Genomic DNA, 25,573 nt, shown 5'->3' on the forward strand with positions numbered 1-25,573 from the left:
CAGCCCCTCCTTCCTCAGATCTACAAGTCTGAGGTCCCTGTCCCTTCCTCCCTCGGGACCCAGGAGTCCAGACTCCAGCTCCGCCCCTCAGAGACCCCACAACAGACACAAAGAAAGCTATTGACTAAAAGTTCAAAGTTTTAATCCGAATTTGGACAAGTGTTGGGAAAACCAAACTCTGGCCACCGAAACCACTCGCCGGCAGGCCACCGGAGGGGACTAGATCACGCCCCCCGGTGCCCTGAGTGGCTCCAGATCTCGGGGCGGTACATCCAGGCCACGCCCCCACGCTCCGATTGGCTGCCGCGTTTGGGCGTGTCAGAAGCTGGACTGCAGCAGAGTAACTCGCAGAGGCCACGCCCCCTCATCTTGCGTCAGGGCGGGAGGGGCGGCCCCAGGATCCCACGAGGACTCCCAGGAGGCGGGGCCTGCGCCGCGCCCACTACCTCGGCGGGAGAACCCGGTGGAGCGGGAATTGGCCAGTGGAGGAGATCTTGGGGCCGAGGACACCTGGGGCGTGGGGTCTGACGGAGGCGGCGGCGCAGGGGGAACAGGGTCTCCTCGGGAGTCCAAATTTCCCCCTGGAGAGGACGATTGGGGAATGAGAATGGCAAACCTTGGGATTCGGGAGTCCAGACCCCCAGACTTTTCCTCCTTCAGACCCAGGAGTCCCGACCTCTCAGTACCCTCCTCCAGACCCAGTAGCCCTAGATCCCGATCTCCTCCCGCCTGGGATCTAGAATTTCCAAGCCCCGTCTAGCTCTTTCCTCATCAAGACAAAGGATTCCCAGCCGCCCTCAGACCCCTCCCCACCAGGACCTAGGATTCCAGGCCTCTGGCTCCCTCTTCTCTAAAACCCAGGAGCCCAAAGTCCCCAGCCCCTCCTCACCTATCATCATTCTGTGCCACTGCGATGCCTCAGTAGCCAGGGCTTGAGAGAGGCTGAGGACTCGCTCCCGGTGACCTTCGGATGTTGGCAAATAAGGGGTGGTGTTCCTTGGACTAGAAAAAAAGAGATTTGGGGGACGTATACAATTATCCAGTACAGAGAGGACCTCCGTGCTGCGCGTGTCCTTCTGGGAGTTGTAGTCCCTAGCACGTGTCTCTAAAGGTCTTTAAACATGGCGCGGCCCTCATAAAAAGCACGCGTGCATTATGGGATTTGTAGTCCAGTCGCTCTTAGACTTCACCGGTTTTCCAGACGGAGGAGCGGAGTGTGATATCTACCCAGTTTTGCAGTTTTGGAAACTGCAGTTCTCACTGCGGATCTAGGGCTTTCTGATGGCCCAGGAACTCAAGCGTCTCCAACAGGTTCTGCGACCTGCACTTCAGTACTCAGGAGACATTAATAATAGTGCTACTATTCCCTTCCCCTTTGGCAAATGGATTTCCCTGCTCCTGGCCGCGCCCTCCTGTTCCCTACCTGCTCCAGGACCCGGAGCTTCTGAGCCATTTCGGGGCTCCTGAGTGTCCTGGGACAGGCTGCAAAGGAATTGGGGCATTAGAATTCCTCACTTGGAAGTCCCCACGTTCTCATTTTGAGGGTGAAATGAAGGGGGCTCAGAGAGGGGATAAAATTGCCCCCGGAGACACTGACAATGTGTAACTTTACATGCGCTCCTGGAAAACAGGTTAAGATCCCGCCCCACCCCTCCACTCCCCAACACACACGCAAGCTTGTGTGTTCTGGGAAACGGCTTACTACAAGAACCCTTCTTCTCCATATGTCTTAGATAAGACTCAGATGACACCCCGCACCCCTTGTTTACCTATGACAAGGCCAGAAACAGGCCCTCCAAACTCACATTCTCTACCTCACAAATGATTAGCTGAACTGTTTGTCTCCCCAAAACTAGGTAGACACAGAGATAAACGGTTGGTGTTCAGCTGACAGAGACGCCCCCCGATTACAAAAACAATCCCAATCTTGAATCACCCCACCTATGATTTGTCTAATTCCTTCCTAGAAAAGTCTAAGATGAAACCATCCCACCAAGACACTCTGATCTTAAGATCTGGGGTGCTCTCCCCCACTGCAATAGCATGAATAAAATCGATTTCCTTACTTGCTCAAAAAAAATTATTTTTGCCTTTGATAACACTGGGCTTCCAGTCCAGACCTATGACCTCCACGCTGAAGGGAGAATGCTGATGAGGTGGAGATGTTGTCTCTGCCCCACCCCCTACCACACCCCACTTCCATTCCCCACGGCTAGGGGAGCCAGAGTGCTGATTTCAGCTCAAGTAAAAGTTGGGGCAAATCTGGAAACCCAGTTCTGGGTAAGGAAGTAGGGAACATCCCCATTTTACAGAGAGGGAAACTGAGGCTCTAACTAGGAGCAGAAGACCCGCTACCACCCCATCGCCCCACCTCGCACCCCTAGTTCCCCTCACCCTTTGTTCCGTGTCAGGCTGGCGTCTGGCTGGGGACAGTGTCCTCCTCAGGGTGAGGAGCCGAGGGGAAGCCGGGCGAGGGAGCGGCCGTCCACACTCCTGGTTTCTGCGTATCCTCTCCAACTGCTCCTGAGCACTCATCCGCGGCCGGGGCACGGGAGCCTGGGGAGATGAGAAACACCTCGAGACCCCAACCTTGGGCCTCCACGTTATCTCTTCCCTGAACCTCTCTGTCTCCAGTCTTGCCCTCTCTAGAAAGTTCTCCACTGGACCTCAGAGGAATCTTTCTGCACCCAGAATTATGCTGCTCTCATCCTCTTACGGCCATCAAGCACCCTCAGGACTACGGTGTTTGAGGTCCTGTGTGGCCTATTCCCTACCCACCTCTCAGGCCTCAACCCCATCAGCCACCCTATTTGAACCCAAAGCCCCAGCCTAACAAACACCCACACTCCCCTAGATATATGAAGCTTCTTCACACTAGTAGTCAGGACCCTGGGTTGCTTGTGTTGGGGATCAGAATTTGCGATGCCAAAATGTGTCTCTTTGGCTTGATTATTTTTTTTTTTTGAGGAAGATTAGCCCTGAGCTAACATCTGTTGCCAATCCTCCTCTTTTTTTGTTTTTTTGTTTTTGCTGAGGAAGATTGGCCCTGGGCTAACATCTGTGCCCATCCTCCTCTACTTTATATGGGACGCTGCCACAGCATGGCTTGACAAGCCGCGTAGGTCTGCCCCCAGGGATCCAAACCTGCAAAACCCAGGCCACCAAAGCAGAGCGCTCAAACTCAAACTCTACCCGCTGGCTTGATTATTTTTTAATAAAAAAAGACTCAAAACGAAACTATGACTTTCCCCTAACTGCCTAAAAAAGGAAGGCCTGTCCCAGGACAGGCCACGACCACAGATAACTCTGGGTATGGTAGACTGGGAGGGTCCTTGCTAAGCCCATTTTTATCAAAGTTCTCTCCCTTGGGTCTCATTGTCTATAGATGGCCCAGCAAACATTTGTTTACCAAACATTTGCCTTTCCATCTCCATGTAAATTGCCTTCTTCCCCTTTGAGGTCCCAAACCACTACCCCCAACATCCTCCTTTGTCCTTAGCTGAAAATGGTATTTAAGGTAGTGGTTCCCTCATTTTGGCAAGTTACTCAGTTTTCCTGGGTTTCTGCCACGTATTCATGTTATTAAACTTTGTTTGGTTTTCTCCTGTTATTCTGTCTCACATCAGTTTAATTCTTAGATGAGCCAGAAGGACCTAGAGGGTAGAGGAATAGTTCTCCTTCCCCCACACGTGTGATGAAAGACAATTTTAACAACAAAAGGAGGAATGAGATGTAGTAACTAAACTGTTGAGAGGATCAGTTTGGGTTGGCCTGAGAGAGGACTTGATGAGCTCTGTCTTGCCCTCAAAACCCGAGAGAAGACACACCCAGGAGGAACACCCTGTGACAATTGGAGCTTTGCTGCCACAAGCCAGGGAACTACCGGAAGCCAGGAGAAAGGCCCAGAACAGATCCTTCCCTGGCACCTTCAGAGGGAGTATGGCCCTGCTGACACCCAGATCATGGACTTCTAGCCTTAAGCACTTAAAACGAAGGAGGACAAAGATAAATCAAAGAAAATATCGTTCACCAAAAGGAAACCAGAACTTGAAGATTTGGAAAATTCTCAGCCTATCCAGATTGCAAAAAATGAGAGAGAATGCTCTGGAAAGAACGCCAAGGGTGTGGCTGGACAACCTGTTTGCTAAGAGATTAGGCATGTGACATGTGGATCCTATAAATCATCTCAGCAGAAATGCTGCCAGCTTGAACTGAAGGGGACAGACAGGGGACGAAATGAAGGAAGGCTGTCAGATTTCTAGGATGCTACAGGCAGGAAACGGGCCGATAGGGCTATCTGGCTGCACACATCTGTTATCCTTCAGGAAAGGGGGCAATTTGGACACAGACATGTACACAGGGAGGACACCACATGACGAATGGAGTTATGCTTCCACTAGTCAAGGGAATACCAGAAGCCTGGAACAGATCCTTCCCTAGAGCCTTCAGAAGGAGCATGCCGCTGCCGACACTTTGGTTTTGGATTTCTAGCCTATGGAACTTCGAAAGACAATAAATTTGTTGATTAAGCAAAAAAAAAAAAAAAAAATCAGAGGGAAGAGAACTCTTAGCTGCAGTCTCCAACTAGAAAATTCTATGGAGCCAGCTTGGATCAGCTGCTCATTGTAGGTCCAATCCCAGCAGATTACTCTGGTTTACTCTAATTTGGCCAATCTTGAGTGACACGTCCACCTGTTATAAAAATGATGGCCCCTGTATATCGGCCGTATGTTATTTCTTCACAGCAGCCAGATCATTGGCCCAAAAGCCTGCTCTCGCCAAATTCCAACTTTTACACATCCACTTGCCTTAAACATAGCCCAGATAGGCAGATAATTTTAGCCATGTATAGCCTGCCTGCTTTGAATACTCCACAAAACCTTGCCTAACATCCGCTCGCCATAGATAAGGTAAATTTCTGGTAGGCCAGTGGTGCAATGAATAAGCGTCTCACTATAGATCAGAAAATAACATAAACTTGCAGCTCTAAAACACCCCAAGCTGCTCCTGTTCTCTGGAGCTCTCTGACCCAGGGACTCCCCACCTTACCACTGCGCCGACATCACCTAGACCCTTAAGCCCCTTCTCGGATCTCCCTCTCCCCTGAGATTTCCCTTGCCCCGTTCCCCTTCTGGGCAGTGGCCCCCAGGCAGTAACCTCTGGAGGGTCTCATCTGTGAGGGACTTCTCCCACAGGCAAACCTGTCAAAGTATGGACCAAATAAAGCTCGTGTGTACCACTGCCACCTCGTGATCATATAATCCTCCGTGCTCAGCTCTGAAACCCCCGGAACTCACTACACACCCCCTGAGCTCTGGACAGTGGCAGCCCTCGGAACCACGTGGTTGGGGGGAGGGAAGAGCAATTCCCAAGACCACTGTTGTTCGGAACAGCCCCAACAATCCAGGTCCTTTGCAGACACCACTGAGAATTACAAAGTTCCTCCCTTCCTAGGAAAGGCCTGATTGATTGTTTTGTATCCACGATGAGAAGGCAGCACCAGAAATGCTTTTAAATCTGATCGAGCAATCGCAACGCACCCCAATGGCGCTTCTGAAAGCCAGCCAATCAGAGACGACCCCGTGTTGCATCAGCCAATCAGCAACAGACACACAGCTTCCGCGGCTTAAGGTCCACCAATCCCTAAACACTCCTGGCCGAAAGCCCACCAATCGCTGAACTCCATGCTAGATGACGTCAGCTTTGCTGGGGGAGAGTGTAGCTTAGAAGAATTGGTCCGTCCTGCGTAAGCAAGTAATAAATTCAGCTTTGTTTCTGATACAGACCAGGAGCCTCTTTCTTTGACACCTCACGGTTCTGTCTCTTTGGACTACCGTTTTCTGCATGGCCAAACCATTCTTTCATTCATCCAGACTCGGCTTACCTATCCTTTAAGAGGCTTCTCAGTGCTCCGAGTCCCCCTGTGAAATGACTTAACCATGTCGGGTATGTATGAGGACTGCGTTTGTGCCTCTCCCATCTCAGACTGGAGAATCAGCGCTAATTCCTGGCCGGGTCCCCAACACCTTCCACAGGGCCTGGCCCCTAGAAGGCCTCGAGAAAAGCATGGTGAGCAAATAAAGGAATTTGGGATTTCTTCCTGCAGTGGCCACACCTAAAAGCTTAGGGGGAAGGGGACAGTGGCAGCTCCCTGGCCCCCAGACACCCTACTTGGATTGGTCTTGATGTCTTAGTGCCCATCAGAATGGTCCTGTCAAGTCCACAGGCCGTACTTTTTCTGCAGGAACCCTTTTCCAGCTTCAGGATGGGGGAAGCCATAGAAAAAATAGGGGTTTCATGCACTTTCACTACACAGCAAACTCAACTCAAAAGTGTAGGTCCTGGGCCAGCCCGGTGGCATAGAGGTTAAGTTCCGTGTGCTCCACTTTGGCGGCCCAGGTTCACTGGTCTGGATCCTGGGTGTGGACCTACACTGCTCATCAAGCCATGCTGTGGAGGTATCCCACATACAAAATGGAGGAAGATGGGCACAGACGTTAGCTCAGGGCTGCTCTTCCTCAAGTAAAAAGAGGAAGATTGGCAACAGGTGTTGGCTCCAGGCCACTCTTCCTCACCAAAAAAAAAGAAAAAAGTGTAGGCCCTTGAAAATAGGGACTGGTCTGGGGACCCAGCGTTGTGGGGCTCGGCACTCAAAAAGGGTCTGAGATGATGTTCGTTGACCCCAATTGAACAACTTTTCAGTAGGCAGAAGTTCTGGAGACCAGAGTTCTGTGCTCCCAAGAGACCATGTACAGTTGTATGGGTTGCTCACTGCCCAAGGGCTGAGCCCTCCACTGACCAACCCATGCTCCACCCACACAGAAGGGGTGCCTGTCTCTAATTCACAAAAAAGGCATCCTGTAGGCTAGCAGAGGCCCTGGCTTCCTAAATCCCAACCTCAGTCTGGACATTTGCATGAGCTGTTCCCCTGTTTCCCCATTTGGTAAATTCTAACTCATTCCTCAAGGTCTCTCTGCCTCCAGGAAACCATCCCCCACGTGACCAGGCTGTCTGGTAGCTGTCCTCCGGAGTGCCCCAATGCCTTGTGCTTTCGCCATCACACCATACACCTCCCTCTGTTCTGACCGTGTTTATCTCAGAAGCTCCTCGATGCCTGGGATCCGGCCTGACTCAGCTCAGGAACCACAGCGCCCAGAAAAAATCCAGTACAGAAAAGGCCAGAGCCACAACAGCGCCGGTGAGAAGAATCGCAAACATGAGGCTCAGAATTAATTAACGTTTTCGAACTTGAACTCCTGTCCTTACCTCGCCCCACTCCCACCCCATCTCCTGCCTGGTAACTCCATTCTTCCAGGCGCCCAGGCCAAGAACCTTATCGTCATCCTTGACTCCTCACACCCCATCTCTAACCTGCCAGGAAATCTTGTGGGCTCCACCTTCAAAATCAGCTCCCCAAATCTCTTATCTGTAATTCAAAAAAAAAAATCTGAAAATTGACATTTGTTTTCCTAAATTTTGTGCCAATATCCACCTGGTGGTCGTATGTATGACGTCACTTGAGTCTCTATCACCCAAGCTTCTGCTGTCCACTGCTATTTTCTTGCTTTTTTTGTTATTCGTGACTTCCGGCTTAATTGCTCTCTGAAGATGTTGAAAAGAGCCAAAGATAGCCCCAAAGATAGGGAGAAAGGGGCCACAGAAACATCTGTCATTTCCAAGAGCTGAGAAGGTAGCATCACTTCAGGAACAGGACTGTGGAGCATCTGCTGGGACATCTCAGTGAACATGACCCACGAGATACCCTTGAATGTGATGTGACATAAACCGAAAGACATGTCGTGGAAGTTTTATGGGGACAATAATGACCAGAAACTGATGACAAATAGAGAAACTCTGCAGAAGGCGAAACATGAAGACCTGGACTGCAGGTTGATGAAGAAGTAAGTGGATGCCCCTGACTGGCTTTTGGTCAAGAAATAAGCTAGGAACATTCCACAAAGACCTGAATATTAATCGTGAGCACTGACTGGCAACACCGAAAAGGCATATGATGTAAAAAACCTGAATATCCGGAGTGACAGAGCATCTGCAGATGACGAATGACATTGATGAGTTTGCTAAGATAATATCTGATGAAAACTGAGTTCTGGAAAAATGTATACTGTGGACAAAACAGCTCCATAGCAACGCTGGGCTTCTACAAAAACATCACCAACAGCAATGAGAGATGACAGTGACAGGCTGGAAGGATGTCAGGCTCACGTGATCTGTTCTTGGGTGTGCTAGAGCCGCAGGCACACACAAGACACAGCTGGCAGTGCCTGGAAACAGCCAACCTCCAAAATGTTTGGAACATGTCTATAATTTTCCTGGGCATTATTATGCAAACTAGAAATCATGAGTACCCAGACAAGTCTTTCTGGACGAGTTCAGTAATCACTTTGTGATCAGCAGCATGAGATCATTGCAGACAAGCTAGACTGGAAGAAAATGGCTAAGTTTTGGTTCCTGAACAAATGTTCTAGAAATTTCCTTCCTGAATGTCTTGTGAAGAGTGGTATCTGGGGGGCATTAGCTTTCTGCCTCGTGTGGCATCTTTACATACAGCTTGTAACCATGGAATTTTACACTCCCTGAAGAGCAAGACTAACACCACCAACTCTTAAAAAAAAAAAAACTGTAAGGCCAGCCCGGTGGCATAGCGGTTAAGTGCACGCGCTCTGCTGCAGCGGCTCGGGGTTCGCAGGTTTGGATCCTGGGCACGCACCAACGCACCGCTTGTCAAGCCATGCCGTGGCAGCGTCCCACATAAAGTAGAGGAAGATGGACATGGATGTTAGCCCAGGGCCAGTCTTCCTCAGCAAAAAGAGGAGGATTGGCATCAGATGTTAGCTCAGGGCTAATCTTCCTCAAAAAAATACAAAAAAAGTCCTGTATACTGGCTGCAGGTATCAGGAACTCAGAACCCAACACTTCTTAGAAATGCCACATTTGCAGCTGCTAATACTCGGAACGAGGTTCATAAATAATCGCAAAGAAATGCAAACACAGACTTAGGACTCCAACGATGTTCGAGGATGACTCTGCAGATGAAAACACAAGCATCGCCTTTTTGCAAAGTCCTCAAGCACCCGGATGTGGTGCCACTGATGAGAAAAGGACAAAGCTGCACTGTGTTATTTATGCCCAAGGTGATCAGGTACCAGTGGAAGCTCCTACTGGACGCTGACAACAACCGGCCTGTTGGGCACTCGTTGGGGGATGAGAAGCCACTGACACGGTGTGAGATGCAGAAACGTGAGGGGATTACAGTGATGACGTTGATGAGTTGGGGACACAGACAAATAACTCCCCATGGATGAAATGGTGAGCTGGGTGATCAGTTCATTGCTCACTTTCCACACTGTATATTTATCAGTGTCTAAGAGATACTAACCAGTTTATTCAATTAAAGGGACACTGCCCAGGCAAGACACTTTGTTAAGGAGCAGATGACACGGCCAGAAACTCTATGAAGGCCACCTGCCTTGTCCCCAGGGGCTCCCCCTGTTAGCCCTGCCTCAGGTGTCTGACTCCAACTCGATGATGGCGCTGATGGCTTGACCAATGACCCCTGTCTCGAAAAGTCCTCAAGCCACCAGATGCCATGAGCATTGACTGCACATGTCCACTGAGGTATTTGGCTTCATTTGCACTGGGACGTGTGACATGATTTTTTTTTTTTTGGTGAGGAAGATTGGCCCGGAGCTAACATCTGTGCCAATCTTCCTCTATTTTGTATGTAGGACACCACCACAGCATAGCTGGATGAGTCGTATGTAGGTCTGCACCTGGGATCCAAACCCACAGACCCTGGGCCACTGAAGCAGAGCACGAGAACTTAACCACCCCACCATCAGGCCAGCACCTCTGCCTTTTTTTTTTTTTTTTTTGCTGGGAAAGATTGGCCCTGAGCTAACATCTGTTGCCAGTCTCCTTCTTTGTTTTTTTTTCCTCCCCAAAGCTCCAGTACATAGTTGTATATTCTAGTTGTAAGTCCTTCTAGTGCTTCCATGTGAGCCTCTGCCACAGCACGGCTACTGACAGACGGGTGGTGTGGTTCCACGACTGGGAACCAAACCCAGGCCGCCGGAGCAGAGCGAGCCAAAGTTTAACCTCTAGGCCATCAGGGCTGGCTCAACATCATGTTTTACTAAACCTTTGCCTTAGAAATAAAAAGTGCCTGATATGTATGATCTATTTTATTCCACTCTGACTCGTTCATTTTGTAGTTCACTGCTATATTAAAAAATTTTGACATTTAAATTGAGATACTATTTAGAGCCTTTATCCCATTTAGTATGAATATTCATACATTTTATTAATAAAACGTCAACGTGTTTGATCAAGACGCCGCTGGAGGTTAATATAATACGTAGTATATGCGCCCTATTACCCGTCTAGAATCTGCAAAATTTTGCATTTTGAATCACTCCTGGTCCCAAGGGTTTTGGATAAGGGTTGAAGCCCCATATATCTAGAATCTGATTCCCTCTCAACATCTCCACTTCTTCTAACTTAGCGGAAGCTGCTGTTATCTCCCTCCCGGACTCTCCCAGCCGCCTCCTCACTGGGCTCCCGGCCTCAGCCCTCGCCGCCACAGTCTGTTTCCCACACGGCCACCAGAGGGCGCCAGTTCCCACTCACGTCCCTCTGCTCAGAACCCTCCCTGGCTCCAGGTCGCTCAGAGTCAAAGGGAACCTCCTCACCTTGTACCACAAGGCCCAGCACGATCCGCCCCCATCACCCGTCTGTCCTCACATCCACCCCTCTCCTCATTGCTCGCTTACTCGGTTCCAGCCACACTGGCTTTCTAGCTGCTCCACCAACACTCCAGGCTCTCTCCTGCCTCGGAACCTTTGCAAAGGCTGTTCCCTTTGCCTGTCACGCTTTTCCACTAGATATCCCCAAGTCTCGCTCCCTCACCTCCTCAGGTATCTGTTCAAACATCACCTTTAAATGAAGGCTCCCCAGACCAAGCCATTTACAATTGCACCCCTCCCCAAGCATCCCAAACCCCTGTGTCCTTTTTCTATTTATTTAGCACATATTATATATAAAAACGTATAGTAAATTGATTGTTTATTTTCTGCCTCTGACATCCACTAGAATGCCAGATTCATGAGGGAAGGATTTTTTTTCTCATCTTGTTCATGTTTGCGTCTGGGTGCCTAAACAGCCCTATGCAATAGAACTTTCCATGAGATGGAAATGTTCTATATCTACACTGCCCAAATAGAGCACTTGAAATGCAGCGAGTGCGAGTGAATTAATTTTATTTCATTTTAATTCATTTAAATTGAAATAGCCACACGTGGCTACTGGCTACATTATTGGATAGCAAAGAGGATATTTAAAACATATGTGTTGAATGAATGACTGAATGAATGAATGAATGGAGTCCTTATTATCCAGGCACTATTTTCAACCCTTGATGGGCATTCATCTAGTTCGGATCCTCACATCAGCTCTAGATAGTAGACACTGCTATTAGCTTCATTTTGCAGATGAGAAAATGGAGGCAGAGAGAGGTTTAATAACTGACCCGTAGTCACACAGCTTTGAAGTGGCAGAGACAAAATCCAATCCCAGTGCTCTTAACAAATAGTGTTCTCTCTGCTCTGGAGTGAGGCCTTAGAACTCCTCTCTCCCAGCTGATTCCCCAAGAGTGGGGGGTCGGTGGCGGTCAGATCAAAGGGTTACAGGATGGACCTGAGGGGACCAGATGGACCGCCTACCTTGGTTCCTGGCTGCGGGGAAGGGAGGCGGCGACCCTCAGGGCTGGAAGCCCGGGAGACCCTTGGAGACCCAAGACCTGGAAGGGCAGAACAGGACTTGGTGAGGACAGGGGGTGCCAGCAAGTCCCACCCAACCCAGGACACTCACCTGAGCAAGGGCTGGCGAGGTCTCTGTCGCCCCCGGGGGGCTGCCCCCAGTCAGTCTCAGGGGAGCGGGATGAGCTCAGTTCCAAGGACTCAGCCAGGCTCTGGAGGGGTTGGGAAAGGGAAATAATGATTATCATTATCATTATCATTATGATTTTTCAAGCATTTAGCAATTCGGACACAGCATGAGTTGGATTAAGATTGAAAACCAGGAGTCAGACGACCTGGTTTCAAATCTCAGCTCTGCCATTTATTAGCTGTGTGACCCTGGGCAAGTTACTTTGCCTCTCCAGGCCATATTTCACCTTTTGATATGAAGATTGAATTCATACATGTAAGGAACTGAGAACAGCGCCTGGCACACGGCAAGGCTTATAAGGGCAAGTTTTACAATGATTATGTATCTGGCGCTGTGCTAAGCACTTCACTTGCATTATCTCATTGAATCCCCTCAATCAACCTACGAGGCAGCTACTATTATCCCTATTTTACATATGGGGAAACTGAGACTCAGAGAATGAGATCAACAACCAACGGCACAAAGACAGCAGAGCTGGGATCTGAACCCAGGTCTTCTGGATATGTGATCTGACGGTCAGGGTTACCAGCGGCTCTAACCCAACCATGACAATCGTGGCTCCTGCTTCCTCAGGGCCTACTCTGTGTCAGGCACTTTCCAGTCACGATTTCCCTTTCTTACAGAATCCTTCAAGGTGGGGGTTATGATCAGCGGTGTCTGGTAAATGTTTAACAAATGTCTCTCTGGGAGAAAAGAGCCCTCGTTGGTAGTGTCTGCCAATTTCTGTGGTGTAAAGACTCCCACCGTGGTGAATTTCAAGCTACCAATAAGACATCATTGAAAGTAGAGTTGAGAGAGCCGGCCCCGTGGCTTAGCGGTTAAGTGCGCGCGCTCCGCTGCTGGCGGCCCGGGTTCGCATCCCGGGCGCGCACCGACGCACTTCTTCTCCAGCCATGCTGAGGCCGCGTCCCACATACAGCAACTAGCAGGATGTGCAACTATGACATACAACTATCTACTGGGGCTTTGGGGGAAAAAAAATAAATAAATAAAATTATTTAAAAAAAAGAAAGAAAGTAGAATTGAGAAGAGATGCACGCTAGCGGCTCTTGGGAGGTGTTGGCACACCACCACTGGACCATGATCACAATCTAACAAATAAGGAAACAGAGGCTCCCTGAGCTTAAGATACTTGCCTGAGGTTGGTTAACTGATCAAGGGAGAGAGAAAGAGACAAGTGGGTGATGAGCCGGGCCAGACGCAGATAGGGCAGGAAGCTGGGGGTGGGGAGACAAGTGTGTGAATCTCACCTCCCTCTCTGAGGACTCCTCGCCTTGGAGTGCGGGGGATGGGGAGTGAGGCTCAGTGTGGGGGGGTGGTTTCTGGGGGCCCCCCAGACCCGCCAGCGTGTCTTCCACCATCCACAGCTGCTGCTGAGCAGACGCTCTGTCCTGGGGAGAGGAAAGGAATTTGTTACTCAAAGGCTGGAAAATGCAAGGAGGGTTAAAGTTGATAGGCCACAGAAAGGGTCTGAAATCAACTGGACTATATTTATGGAGTCATAAATGGACTACGTGTGCATATGGAGGCTATATCTGTGGATTTCCATTTCCATATGGATATCCTACTGACCAACCACCATTTATCATAAACACTGTCTTCTCTTTACTGCTCTGCAGTGTCACCTCTCTCATAAATAGGTGACCATATAAATACATGTGAGTCTGTTTGTGAATACCCTATTCTATTCTTTTGGTCCACTTGTCTAACCTTGTGTCAATACTACACTGTCTCACTAACTGTAGCTCTACAGTCAGACTTAACAGCCAGTTGTGTTAGTCCTCTGGTTTTGTTCTTGGAAGTTGGCTTGGCTACTCTTGGCCTTCTGCACTTCCAGATACAATTTAGAGTCAGCTTGTCAATCTCCACATAAAAATCTTCCGGATCTGTATTGGGATTGCTGATCCCCACTGGGGAAATCAACTTGGGGAGACTCCATCTTTCCATTATTGTATTTTTCCTATCCATGAATATGGTATATCTCTCCATTTATAGAAGTCTTCTTTAATTTCTCTCATTGATGTTTTGTGGCTTTCAGAGTAGATGTCTTACATATCTCTCATTCAATTTCTTCCTGGAGATTTAGTTTGTTTATGTTAATTACAAACACTACTGTTTATAAATATTTATTTTCTAATGGTTTGGTATTAGCAGACAGGAAGACAATTGATTTTTGCATATTATCCTTGCATTTAGTGACCTTGCGGAATTTGCTTATTCTAATAGTTTATCTGGAGATTATTTTGAATTTTCTACGTATACACAATCATGTCATCTGTAAATAAAGACAGCTTTACTTCTTCTCTGGTCCTTATACCTTTGATTTATTTCTCAGGCTCACTTGTCCTGTCTAGGACCCTGGTATAACGTTGACCAGAACTGGTAATAGCAGACACCCTTGTCTTATTCCAGATATCAGGGGGAAAGTTTTCAATATTTCACTGCCAACTATAACGTTTGCTGCAGGTTTGTTATAGATGCCTTATCAGATTAAGGAAGTTCCTGTCTATTCCTACTTTGCAAAGAGCTTTTATCATGAATGGATGTTAAATTTTGTCGAATGTTTTTCCGGCATTTACTGAGATGATCATGTGGTTTTCCTCCTTTATTTTGTTAGATGTGGTGAAACACATGGACCGATTTTCAAGTGTTACATTAACCTCGCATTCCTGTAATAAACCTGATTTGGTTGTGATGTATTGTTCTTTTCACATATTAATGGCTTGAGTGATGTTTAACACAAATAGGTGGGGGATTAGAGTTGAAGGGTGGATTTTAAGAAGAAGTGGGAGGGGTTTAGCATGAAGAGGGTGGGGCCTAAATCTGTGAGTATGCATTTAATTCTAGAAGTCAATGTTTTTTGCTTGAGGGAGATTGTGTCTGAGCTAACATCTGTGCCAATCTTCCTCCACTTTGTACGTGGGATGCCACCACAGCATGACTTGATGAGCAGGGTGTAGGTCTATGCCCAGGATCCGAACCCACAAACCCTGGGCCACTGAAGCAGAGCATGCAAACTTAACCACTATGCCACTGGGCCATCAAGAAGTCAATGTTTTTAATTAAAGATATGTGATTTAGAAACTTAACTACTAGGCTTAGAGTGAAGAAGTGGGTCTGAGACTAAGCAATGGGGCTTATACCTCAGGAGTGAGTCTTGAACCAAGGGACAGGATTTAGAACTGGAAACTCCCAAGGATAAATTTAACAGCAAAAGTTAGGAGACAGAATGTAAGAGATGAACTTGCAGGGGACAGGGCTGAGGGGTGGAGTTTTGACACGGAGGGCAGGGCTTCAAAACAGGATTCAGGAGAGATTTAGAACCAGAGGGGAGAGTGGTTCTGAACCTGAAGGTAGGTCTTAAAATGAAGGGCTTGGTCTTAACTACAATAAGAGGTTTAAAAGGAAAGGAAAGGACAGAGGAGGAGGAGCTTGGGAGAAAGTGGGAGGGGCTTAGATTATGTGGGAGGGGCTTAAATGCCAGAAGGGTATCAGAGTGAACTTAAAGTGGAGGGTGGGGCTTGGGGCAGGGACGTACCTGGGGGGACCCGAGATGCAACAGGTACTCAAGGGTCTCTCTCAAGGTGCCCAGCTCCTGCTCCAGGCCGCTGTATGTGTCCCAAACCCGCTCTCGTTCCTCAGTTCCCAAAAAGAGGAGACACGGGATTAGCCTGCCCACCCACCAGAACTTCCCCCACTCCATCTTTTCCCAGCTGAGGAAGAGGAAGAGAGGCCTGGCCCCTGGTGCCCAGGAGGTATATGGACTACAGTTCCCAAGATCCCCTTTGCTTCAACTACTGGGAACCCCAGTGTCTATATGGAACCTGCCATTCCAATGAGCTGCTGGTGTAGACAAATAACAGCTTCCCCTGAATCCTCTGGATTACCTCTGCACTCCCCTAGGGCAGCAGAGTCTACAGATCTAATGAATTCTTGGAACAGCCAAGATCACAGCTCCTATGCACCCCTGGGCAGCAGAAACCTCCTTGCCAATATCAATAATAATAATAACAATAGCAGCTGCTAATATTTAATAGGCATTTACCATGTGGTAGGCACTGTTCTTAGCTCTCATTTAATTCTTGTGAGGTAGGTACTATTGTATAAATGTCTCCATTTTACAGATAATAATAATTAAAGCTAACAATTATTGTTTACCATATACCAGGTACTTAAGTATTAAATAGTCATTCATTCATTCATTTACGTATATTTACAAAATCTTAACAATGACTCTATGAAGTAAATACTATTTTTATCATTTCAAGTATATATAAGAGGCATCTAAGGCCCAAAGAGGTTAAGTAACTTTTCTAAGGTCACACAGCTACTATGAGTAGGAGCTGAGACCCAAAGCTAGGAAGCCCATATCAAATTCACCCTCGTAAACCACTAAATTAAGTTCTGCTGTTTCTTGGCTGCTTGCCCCTCACCCTCTAGGACTGTCAAGATCACTGGTTTAAAATTCGGGGAGGGGGGAATTCTCAAGAGCTACCTTCCCAAGAGCCTTTGCGGGTAGGTCCCCTTCAGTAACAACCTGTAGAGTCCTGGGGGTCTCCTGGGAGGAAATGCCCCTTCCCAGATGCTCACCTGGGTCAGATGACAAAGAGTGGCCCTCACACTGACCAGTCGGTCCTGCAGGAGGCGCTGGCGCCCCCAGGCCCTCCCGGGAGCCGCAGCCTCCCTGGTTGTTTGGCTCAGCTGCTGCCTGGTCAACTCCAGGGCTGCTTCTAGCTGCTCCTGCACCGAGAGGGAAGGTGGTTAGACTTCTGAAGCCACACCCAGCCCCAGGGAGAGAGAAAAGAGAAACTCTCCCACATCCTTGGGCATGCTGGGGATCAGGAAGGGCTAAAGGCAGGTGGAGAGAAACCAGGTGTCCCCACCCCCATCCCAGAACCCGGTACCTTCTCCTCCTGCCTCTGGTCTATCTCCTCCTGTAGCCTCCTCAGGAGCCGGTCCTGCCCACACAACTTTGTCAACAGAGTCTGCAGAAAGGAGAACAGGAGCTACGTGTGGACCAGTTCCGGCTCTTCCGCCTACCACTCCCCCATCCCCATCTAGAGCATTCTCTCCCCAACTCTGGGAACTCAGCAGGGGTTGGATCAGGGAGAACTTACATCTGTCTCCAAGCTCTGCTGGAAGGTTGAGTCCAGGGGGGGACCTGGCTGAGGAGAAGAAGAAAAGCCAGGGGTCACGTGGACAGACAGGTCGTTATTGTAGCCCAGTGCTGAGCCAAGCCCTGTTTCTGCTGACAGACACGTGTCTCCTTATTAGCTTCTTCTAAGCTTCAGCAAACCTTAGTAGACCAATTGCCAAATTCTTGGCTTTAGAAGGATCTAGTGGATCCTCTTACCAAAGAGCTATAGCAAATGCTACAATTAACAGAGAAAATTTAGACATTTCCTTTATGATTAAGAATAAAACAAGGATGCTCACTACCACTGTTGCAGTTTAACACAGTATTAGTGATCTTGACCAATGCTAGAAGATAAGAAAAAGGAAACAAAAAGAAGTGTAAAGACAGGAAGGGGAAGGATAAAACTATTATTTAGAAAAACCAACAGATTCAAAGGGCGATTAGAACAAATAAGAGGATTCAGCAAGGATGCCAGGCCCAAGATGAAGCTACAAATACTAATAGCATATCTCTACACCATCAATACCTAGAAACTATGACTTAAAAAGAAAAGAAAATACCATTCAAATAGCTATAAAAATTATCAGGAATTTAGGAGCTATCTTAACTAAGAGCACATAAGATCTCTCTGGAAAAATTTTAAAACTCAAATAAAAGACCTAGGAGATGATATGAATGAAAGGAGAGATATTCTCTATGTATGGCACCCAGTTTGTGGCAGCCCTAGGAAACTAACAGAAGCACCTACCCAGGGACCTTGAAATATCTTCTCTAGGCACATTCATCCAGGAGATGACATTCTCCATAGCAAAGAAAGCAAGGGAGGGGCCTCTGGCAGATTGGAGGTGCCCCAGGATACCTACCAATAAAACCATGGAAGCCCGGGTCCCAGGAGGTCTTGGGGGCAGCTGGAGATATGTGGAAGAGCCAGAGGGGACCTGGGAAGAATACTGAAATAGAGATGTCTAGAAATCGGCATGTCTTAGTCATATATATTAGAGTGGGTGTGTCCAGAATTGAAGTGCCTTAGGAGACCCTTTGAGGTTCCGCACTGGGCCCCCACAACTTCCTCAACTACTTGCTCTCCAGCTGTGTGCCACTGTGGGGACAGAGACGATGATAATAAATGGACAAGCCTGGCTAAACAGTCCCAGAAGCCAATGGAAGTTGCAATCTACTCTCACTCTCAAATTTGTGGTTAGCTGTGGATATTCTGGGCTACAATCCCAGGACGCTCAGAGAAAATAGTAGGTGACCAACTTGGAAAGATAAACTGGAGACACAAAGCAGATGCAATCCAAACTATCCCTCACAGCATTGTCTTGGAGTAGTGTATTCTGGACTACAATCCCCATAATGCTTAAGGAGTAATCGCCAGAGACGAGCCTGAAAAGACAGCCCTGAGGACTGATGGGAGATGTAGTATCCCTCCCCATCACCTCTCTGCTCACCTGTGTTCTGGCCTCCTGACTCCAGTGCTGGGGACTCCTGGGGGGCCTGCCTCCTCCAGCCTCAGAGGGGGGTCCTCGGCGGGGAGTAGGGGGCCGGGAGAGGGTCTGGCGCTGGGGGCCCCAATCCAGGGGAGGCCGGACATCAATACGACTCAGGGGGGTATGGGGTCTGCCAAGGGGTGCTGTGTCACCTGAGGAGGGAGGGGGTCTGCGTGCAGGAGCAGAACGGGGCCGGGGGAGGCTCAGAGGGGAGGGAGGGCGAGAGAGGGGAGTGAACAGGCTGTGGGGAGGAGAGAATCGGGGAACTGGGTCAACTAGAGTGCCCTCATCCCACTACCCACCAAGTCAGCCTCAGGTATGATAGTGTCTCCCTTCAGTACGTCTCACTGTCCCTCTAGAGTAGAACCCTCCTCTACTGCCCAGATCCTGAATAATTTCCTCCTTTGTGGCATCTCCTCCTTAGGACTTCTCCCCTACAGGCTCTGACCCCGCAAGACCCAGCAACTCACAGTCCCAGGAGAAAGTACTAAGCCACGCCCCTAATCAGTGCTAGTCCCCGCCCTTCCCAGGCCACGCCCCCAACTTCGTTTTCCCTCTGAAGCTCAGCCCTATAGAACCTTCTCGTCCCAGACTCCCGAGTCCAACTCACTCTGGGCTCCTTGTCCTCCGAATCCGGGGTCCAGATTGGAGGTCGGCCGTAGGGCTGGGAGCGAGCAGCCCGGGTCGGCCACGACCTCTGGAGATCCGAGCCACCTCCGGTGATTCTGAGCTGCGCCCCTCTTCCCCTCTTCTCACCTCCGGGGGACCACCGGGGCCGCCAGGGCCCTCCCCAGACTGGGGACGTGCAGGTGACCTGGGTCGCCCACTAGCGAGTGGGCACAGAAAAAGACATCACTCCTTTGAAACTCATGACAGCCCTTATTCTCTCTCTCTCTTTTTTTTTTTTGTGGGGAAGATCAGCGAGAGCTAACATCTACCAATCCTCCTCTTTTTGCCAAGGAAGACTGGCCCTGGGCTAACATCTGCGCCCATCTTCCTCCACTTTATATGGGACGCCACCACAGCATGGCTTGACAAGCAGTGCGTCTGTGCACGACCAGGATCTGAACCAGGGCTGCCGCAGCGGAGCATGAGCACTTAACCGCTACACCACCGGGCCAGCCCCATGACAGCCCTTATTCTCGATTCATAGGTAAGGACACAGGGAGCTACACAGAAAAAAGGGGAGATGATGCAATATAAATCATTGTCCCCATTGTGCAGTTGGGAAAACTAAGGCCGGAGTGTGAAGGGACTTGTGCGGGGCCACAAGGTCCATCCAGGTCGCTGGACCCAATGCCCCAGACTACTATAAATCTCCAGCCTGAAAACGGGCATGCGGGGACAGACAGCCTGAAGCTTTTCTTTTTATATCTGACATTGTTTAGGTGACAGCCCCAGGGAGTGGAGACTTCTGAGGGACCCAATCAGAGAGTGTGGAATATTGATGGCGGGCTGGACCAAATGGTGGGCGGAGCTTAGAAGAGAAATACTTTTTGCTGATTGGAAGAGATGACGTTCCTGGAGGTGGGGCCTGAAAGGCGGAGTCTCCTTAGCTAGAAGAGGAGTGATTGGCCGTTGAAGGGGCAGGGCCTCAAGGGGCGGAGTTGGGGATGATTAGACGGACTCGGATTGGAAGTACAGGGTTAGGGGCGTGGCATGGACCCACACTCACCAATCGTCCCCCTCTGCGCGGGAGGCCCGGCCCAGCGCCCGTAGCCAGCCTCGCAGGTCCTCTAGCGTGTCAGCGGCCAGGACGTAGGTCCTCATGCCTGGGTGCTCCGCCTGCGGGAAGAGAGAGCTGGGGACCCGGACGCCCGGGACTTCTAAAAAGGAAGACGCCCGGGACCCTGGTCAATATCTTTTATCTCCAATAATGGATGCTCCAATGCCTGCCCCCATGGCCTAGTGCCTTAGTGTCCATGGGCGATGGAGAGACTCACGGTGAAGGTGAAGCGCCGCCCTCGGGGGGCTCCTGCCCCATCTGGCCTGATACTGTAGCTGGGGAGTAGGACGCTGCCCAGGACGCTCTCCTCGCGGCTGTCTGCAAAAGAGGGGCTGGGGTCAGGGATCACACAGGGATCTGGAGGCTGAGAACCTAGAGGACAGGGATGGTGGGAGGGGGGCCCGCCTACCCCATGCCAGCTGGGCACTGACCCTTGTAATAGAAGAGGCAATGACCAGAGAGGACGAACCAGCGGCGTTTCCAGAGCCGGAGCCCGGAGCTGTCCTGGGGAGAGAGATTGGGAGGAGAGGCCTGAGTACAGCGGAGAGGAAAAAAGGAGAAGGAGACAGTGACACTTGGGGACAGAGACCCAAAGAGAGGAAAGTAGCAGAGACGCATGTTTGACGCAATAGATTCAGATGGAGAACTGGAAGCCAGAGCGTTGTGGTTGAAAGGCCATCGATTCTGGATACAGCCCAACCTGAGTGTGTCTTCTAGCCCCACCACTATGCCCTTAAACAAGTCATTTCTCCACTAGGACCTTCATCTGTCACTTGGGGACTGAGAAGTTACAGGAAGGTTGGAACGAGATACTGTACCACATGTGGGTAGCGGCTTTATATTCCAGACTTGGTCCGATTATTCTGGAGCCTGAGACAGAGAGGCCGTAACCCCAATCCTGTCTTCCCATCATCTCTGCTTGAACTGCTCCACCATCTCTAACCCTATGCCCCTCTTCTCCTCTTCAATCCGTTCCCACAGAACCCAGCATGATCTTTTAAAATTATGGCAGATCATGTGAGTTCCCTGCTCAAAACAAAGTTTATCATCACGCTTAGAATAAATCTCAAATTCCTTACCCTAGTTTACTGGCTTGCTGAGAATCTCAAATTTGGGCATGCATGAAAATTACCAGGAGGCATTGTTAAAACACAGGTTCCTGGGACCCGTCCCCAGAGCTCCTGTGCCAGTAGATCCAGGGTGGGACCTGACAATGTGCATTTCCAGCATGTTCCCAGGTGACACTGATGCTGCTGGTCCAGGACACGTTGAGAATGGCTGCCCTGCCAAACCTCTCTCCCCCCTTGGCTCACTCCAAACACCAAGCTTTGACCTGCTGCAGGGTCTTTCGCTCTCGGATTCCCTCTGCCCCCCAGATCTTAGCATGAAGGGGTCCTTCTTGTCCTTTAGTTCTCAGCTCAAATGTCATCTCAGAGAAGCCTTCCCTGACCAACAGTCAAACGCAGCTCTCATCCCTCAGCCACTTTTGAGCACATCCCCGTGTTATTTCTTCGCAGCAGTTCCTACAATCTGAAACCATCGAGTCCATTTATTTATATGTATGAATTCATTATCCATCCCTGCCCCACCCCCATCTTGAATGTACAGTACTATAGACACTTGTTTGTCTTATTTGCATAAGTGCCCCAGGGCTTGGTACCTTGTAAATATTCAAGAAGTCGTCACTGAATGAATGAGTGGATGAATGAAACAATGGCAGAATAAGAGAAGTAGTGATAGGAAAAAAAGAAACATATTTGGAGACTTGGAAGGAGAGAAACAGCAGACAGCCAGGGGCACAGCCTCTAGCGGGGGTGTCCTTTCCCTTTTCCTGCTCACCCCACCTGCTTATGAAGCCAGCCTCGGATGTGCACGGGGAGGTTGGGATCCCTTCTGAGCGCATTGCCCCTCTTCCCGAAGGCGTGGACCTTGCTTACTGCCCGGGTGGGCTTCTGAGGAGAGAAGGAGAACAGAAGTGAACAAGGCCTCGGGATGGGCTTGGGGAGGTGGTGCAGCGGGACGCAGGCAACCTGAGGCCCTCACTTGGCTGCCTTTAGAAACCAGGTCAAGGAGGGAGCTGAGTTTCGAGATCGGAATTGCGTGTGCGTCGTGCAGAGTTGAGAGACACTCTGGATGGGCAGACGGAGGTGTTCGGAGGCAAGGAAGAGGCTACTGGCTGATGGGGAAGGCATTTGGGAATCAAGAGTCCACTGCCAAGGAAAGGATGCCCTTGGCCACCAGAGTCAGGGATGTAGGACAGCCTGTGGGATCCGAACTGGAAATATTGCCTGGGAGGGCCTCATCATCAGGAGGGTCCTCCATGCTGAGTCCCTGGAAATGGGTCGGCCAGAATCGAAGGACACCTCAGTGCCGGGTAGTGACATCCCTTAGCAACCATGTCCACGGTAGAGAGATGGCTCCAAACCTCTCCCAACAGATGGAGCCCCCTCTCCTGTGCACACAAGCATTTCAGGCATCCACAGCCAGATTCCCACAGGATGCCCTTCCTTGGGGATGGTACTGACCAAGATCAGGATCAAATCTGTGGATTCTGAACTCGGGAAAATGGACATGAGTGAAGAGAATGACAGAAGGAGAAGAAAATAAGTGTCATCACTGAACTTTGGGCTGGGGTGAAGATTTAGGATGCAACTATCTCAGGCCTCACGGGGTCTTATTGTCAGAGAAAGGTCTTTCCTTATCGGATTTCAGAGCTGGTTAGATGGGATGGCTAGAGACAGGCCAGGGAGTTCTCAGTCCTAATCAAGAGTAGCCACCACATCTGAGTTACTGGGGGGAGGCGGGGCTCATGTCTGGGGAGTGGCCCTATCTCAGCAACCAGAGTCAAGCCGAGTTATTACTCTGGCTTCAAATTAGGAAAATAGGAGGGGTGGGGACAGTTGGGAGTGGCTCTGAATTCCTAGCTACAACTGGTGGGCAATTTGGGACCTTACTAGGTCTGGGAGACCTCGTTGCTAAGGATCCTTGCTCTTAACAACCAGAGTCCCTAGGGTGGCGCTGAACCCAGGCCTAGGAAACAGGAGGATGGGGCAGCCCAGAGCCCCGCCCCCCCCACTAGCCCCCCAGCTCCACCAAGAAGCTCGAACCTTGGTGCTCAGGCTGCCCAGCGAGGAGATGGTAGAGGCGCTGCTGGCTAGGCTGAGGCTGCTCCGAGGTCTGCCCTCCTCCATCGAGGGCTTGGGGAGAGAAAGAAAGGGACTGTGTGCATATCTCTGCAGCTGACCCGGCTGGGGACAGAGACGGGGTCAGGGGCTCGCAGGTCGGAGGAGGAGGCTGAGGAGAAAGAGCCTGTTGTTCGGGGCCTGGGGGGTTGGAGGAGGCCCTGGCCCAGACCGCATACCAAGAGCGATGCCAAGAGAGGTGGGCGGCACTGGCAGCTGCGGGGAGGGGGCAGCTGTCTGCAGCCCAAGACAGAGAATAGGGGGTCCTTTATTCTCGCCCTCTGCCCTCTGGCCAGGAATTTGACCCTCTCTGTGCTGAGGGACCCCCCCATGCCCTGCCTCTTTCCGGCTGCCCCCGGCTACCTGTCTCCTGCCCTCCCACATGCACCCCTAAACCACCCCTGCCAAGCCCTGGGGCACCACCCAGGAATGCAAACCCAGGCAGCCCCTCCCAGCCCAGCCAGGAAACTTACCAGCTCTGAGGTCCCAACAACAGGGAGCAAGAGGGCTGTGTGGGTGCTGGGACCACAGTCTCCCTCCTTCTCCGTCTGTTAGGTGCTGCCTCTCATAGACCTCAGTCTTGCTTCTCACCTGCTCCCTCACACTCTTTTTGTCTCTTGTCTCTTATAGTCTCTCTTTCTCTCACACTCTCCCTTTCTTTTCGGCTGTCTCTGTCTCCAATCTCACCTTTTGTCTCTCTAATCTCTGTCTCTTCTAGTCTCTCTGTCACTCATTCTCTCCCTCGCCCCCCGTATCACTTTCTCTTCCAATCTTTCTGTTTCTGTCCAAATCTTTTTCCCCCGAACTCAGAGAGTCTCTTCCTTAAGTCTCCATCTCGTTCTCCCTCTCCCTCCCCCTCACAATCTCTTCCTCTTTCTTTCTCTTTCTTGCCCTCCAGGTCTTCTGTCTCCTCCTCTCTCCCAGATTCTCCTTCTCACTTTCTCTCTTCCTCCCTCTCCCAGTTTCTCTTTCCTCTCTGCTGGTTTGCCAGCCGCCCACGCTGCTGTCTCCCCTCCCAATCCCGGCTGACCCCGCCCCTCCTGGCCTCCCCACCACAGCCTGACCCCCTGGCTCAGCTACCCCCACAGCTGAGGGGAGGGGCTGGGGCCCCCCTGACTCTTGGGTCCCTGCTGCGGTGGGGGCCTGGAAAGCCGGGGTCCCATAAGGGCTGAGACTGGGATTCCTAAATGTTTGGAGAGTAGGAGGTGGGCGTGGACTCCAGGGCCCCGGTGGGCTGGTTGTCATCAGGGGCATGGGTCATTGGCCCCCTGAATGGAGGTAGCTTGGATCTTGGAAGGGGTGGGAGCTCAGATTTCTGGGTACCTGAGCAGGTGTGAGCCAGGAAGCAGGACTCCTGAGTTGTGAATGGAGCCGGGGGTCTGGAAGCGTGGCTTTGAGTGGAAGGGTCCCAGTCCTGCAGGGAGGAGGGAGTGGCCCTGGATCCTGGATTCTGGCTAGAGCAGGGTCAAGTAGCCAGGGTCAGATGTCCACCTCAGATCCAGGTGAGAATTCTGTTCTAGACTGAGGATGACCCCCTTAGGAGGGAAGCATGGTTCAGGGCGTATTTTGAGAAGAATTGTGGACCCGGAAGGGGGGATGGTGCGGCAAGGGCCGGGAATTGGGGCTGTGTCTCTGGGCCTGGAACTTGTGGCAGACCTCCCATGAGGTTCATTGATGCTACCCAGCAAGAATTTGAGTTTGTGTAAAAACAAGGCTTTCGTATGAGTTTGAAGCAGGTGAAATTGAGGAGTGGAATCTTGTGCCTGAGGCCAGGAAGGGGTCTGAGCTTTTGGTTTAGTATCCACTCACTACATATTTGCTGAGCACCTACTGTGTGCCAGGCACTGAGAAGAAAGCACGGAGCAAAGCCAAGTGCTGCCCTCAGAGTGCTGACATTCTTGTTCTCATTTGCAATGAATCTAGACTCTACTGTGACCACCTTGGGCAAGTAACCTCATTCCCAAGACTCACTTTCCTGATCTGCGAAATGGAAACAATAATACTATCCCACACCGGGGAGGACGTGAAGGTGGGAGAGTCTAGACTGGGACCTGCTGGTTAAATTGGGGAGGGA

At 50.3% G+C, this 25,573-nt stretch overlaps 1 protein-coding gene across 1 annotated transcript; it reads right to left on the minus strand.

Moving 5' to 3' along the window:
* Window positions 1-7: 7 nt before the first annotated feature.
* On the minus strand, window positions 8-24,482 carry PLEKHA4 (pleckstrin homology domain containing A4). The gene is made up of 20 exons (XM_058529850.1): window positions 23,973-24,482; window positions 23,425-23,514; window positions 22,162-22,269; window positions 20,749-20,821; window positions 20,535-20,635; window positions 20,267-20,376; window positions 19,202-19,417; window positions 18,553-18,832; window positions 17,965-18,039; window positions 17,082-17,129; window positions 16,869-16,949; window positions 16,555-16,704; window positions 15,503-15,601; window positions 13,215-13,355; window positions 11,887-11,986; window positions 11,739-11,815; window positions 2,395-2,556; window positions 1,424-1,482; window positions 890-1,002; window positions 8-581 (listed from the first exon to the last, which is right to left on the minus strand). The coding sequence occupies exons 2-20, from the start codon at window positions 23,506-23,508 to the stop codon at window positions 319-321; spliced, it is 2,340 nt and encodes a 779-aa protein (XP_058385833.1). The 5' UTR covers window positions 23,509-23,514; window positions 23,973-24,482; the 3' UTR covers window positions 8-318.
* Window positions 24,483-25,573: the final 1,091 nt, after the last annotated feature.

The sequence above is a fragment of the Diceros bicornis genome, chromosome 34 (genome assembly GCF_020826845.1).
Source record: "Diceros bicornis minor isolate mBicDic1 chromosome 34, mDicBic1.mat.cur, whole genome shotgun sequence".
In the NCBI taxonomy this organism is placed as follows: Eukaryota; Metazoa; Chordata; class Mammalia; order Perissodactyla; family Rhinocerotidae; genus Diceros; species Diceros bicornis.